Below are 1,245 nucleotides of genomic sequence, written 5' to 3'. Positions count from 1 at the left end.
CTTGTAGAGTGTATACGCACACACACAACCTGTCGCCCTGCACTAAGGCGCTTCGTGCTCAAGCGGACGAGGGAGGACGATGGTGGTCCACCACGTAACCGCACTAGAATCGATTTACCGTCCATCTCTCCCCCCCCCCCCGAAATGGCTTTTACGGACACCCCCGCACTTGTGTGCGGAACTTGTAACTTGTTGAAGGCTCCCACCCTGACTTCCCCCCGACCATCTTCACCCCTCCTCCCCCCAACCCCTCCCGACCGCTTGGTCCCGTCCATCCTCACACACACCCACACACCCATCGCGACACACCCACACACACCCTCGTCCCAAGGGCCGTGGTGGAGCACCCCGCCGAGTTCGCTGCAGGCCAGCAAGACGCCGCCGCTGCCGCAGCCGGCCACGCGCCTTCCAGCCCCTTTGCGAACCTCTACCTGCGCAGCGCTGTAGCGGCCGCAGCCGCTAATGATAATATTAATGCCGCCGCAGCCGCCGCTGGCAGCACCGCTGCCGCGGCGGCGGAGCCGGCGGTGTCGTACGTACGGCCTCAGCAGCGTCAGGAGCAGGTTCAACGGCAGCCGCCGGCGGACGTTCTCCGGTGGATTCTGGAGCACATGGCTCGGCGCAAGGTGGCCGGGGGGTGGTTGTGATGGTGGGAGTGGTGGTGGTGGTGGTGGAATCCGAGACAGGGGCAACATCTTACATGGAACATGAGACCGTTAAAACAATATAAACACGCCTCTCGTCTTTTCCTTGCCTTTCCGTATTTGCTTGGCTTGAGATGAACAAAAGGAGGATAAGTGAGAATATTACTTTATATCAACAAACTTGGGAAGTTATAAATTCAGTAATTCAGCACAATATCAAATGGCTATTGGCTGACATGCAATTTTGCTAAGTGCGAAAGTCCTGGATATAAGAAACTCCATTCTCCCTGTCCAATACACTTCCCTCCCTCCATTTCTCTCATTTCTCTCTCTCTCTCTCTCTCTCTCTCGCATTTTTCTCTCTCGCATTTCTTCCCGCCTTCCCCCCCTATTTTTCTTTGCACGTCGTTACCGCACCCTCTGCACCGCGGCACCCCTGTTTGCTCTGCCCTGCTCCTCTGACCCGCAACGCCTGTAAAACCCTAAAACCTGAAAGACAAGATTTAAAACCCTAAAACTCTAAAACCGCAGCTCCAACTAGCTACATTGCTGACCCAATTCGACCGCGACGGCGACGGCGTGCTGGATGCGCGGGAAGCCA

General features: G+C 56.5%; 1 protein-coding gene across 1 annotated transcript in view; it reads left to right on the top strand.

Annotated features, from left to right (window-relative positions):
- VOLCADRAFT_116503 (uncharacterized protein) overlaps positions 1 to 1,245 on the top strand; it is a gene marked incomplete at both ends in the record, with an annotated part of 16,831 nt that overhangs the window by 4,617 nt on the left and 10,969 nt on the right. The window contains one exon of the mRNA XM_002947704.1: positions 332 to 563. Coding sequence (XP_002947750.1) covers positions 332 to 563 — 232 coding nt within the window. The remainder of the gene's footprint in view (positions 1 to 331; positions 564 to 1,245) is intronic.

This window comes from Volvox carteri, assembly GCF_000143455.1.
Source record: "Volvox carteri f. nagariensis unplaced genomic scaffold VOLCAscaffold_7, whole genome shotgun sequence".
Taxonomy (NCBI): domain Eukaryota; kingdom Viridiplantae; phylum Chlorophyta; class Chlorophyceae; order Chlamydomonadales; family Volvocaceae; genus Volvox; species Volvox carteri.
Note: the sequence above shows the minus strand (reverse complement) of the source record. Positions and strands in the feature narration are given on the sequence as shown.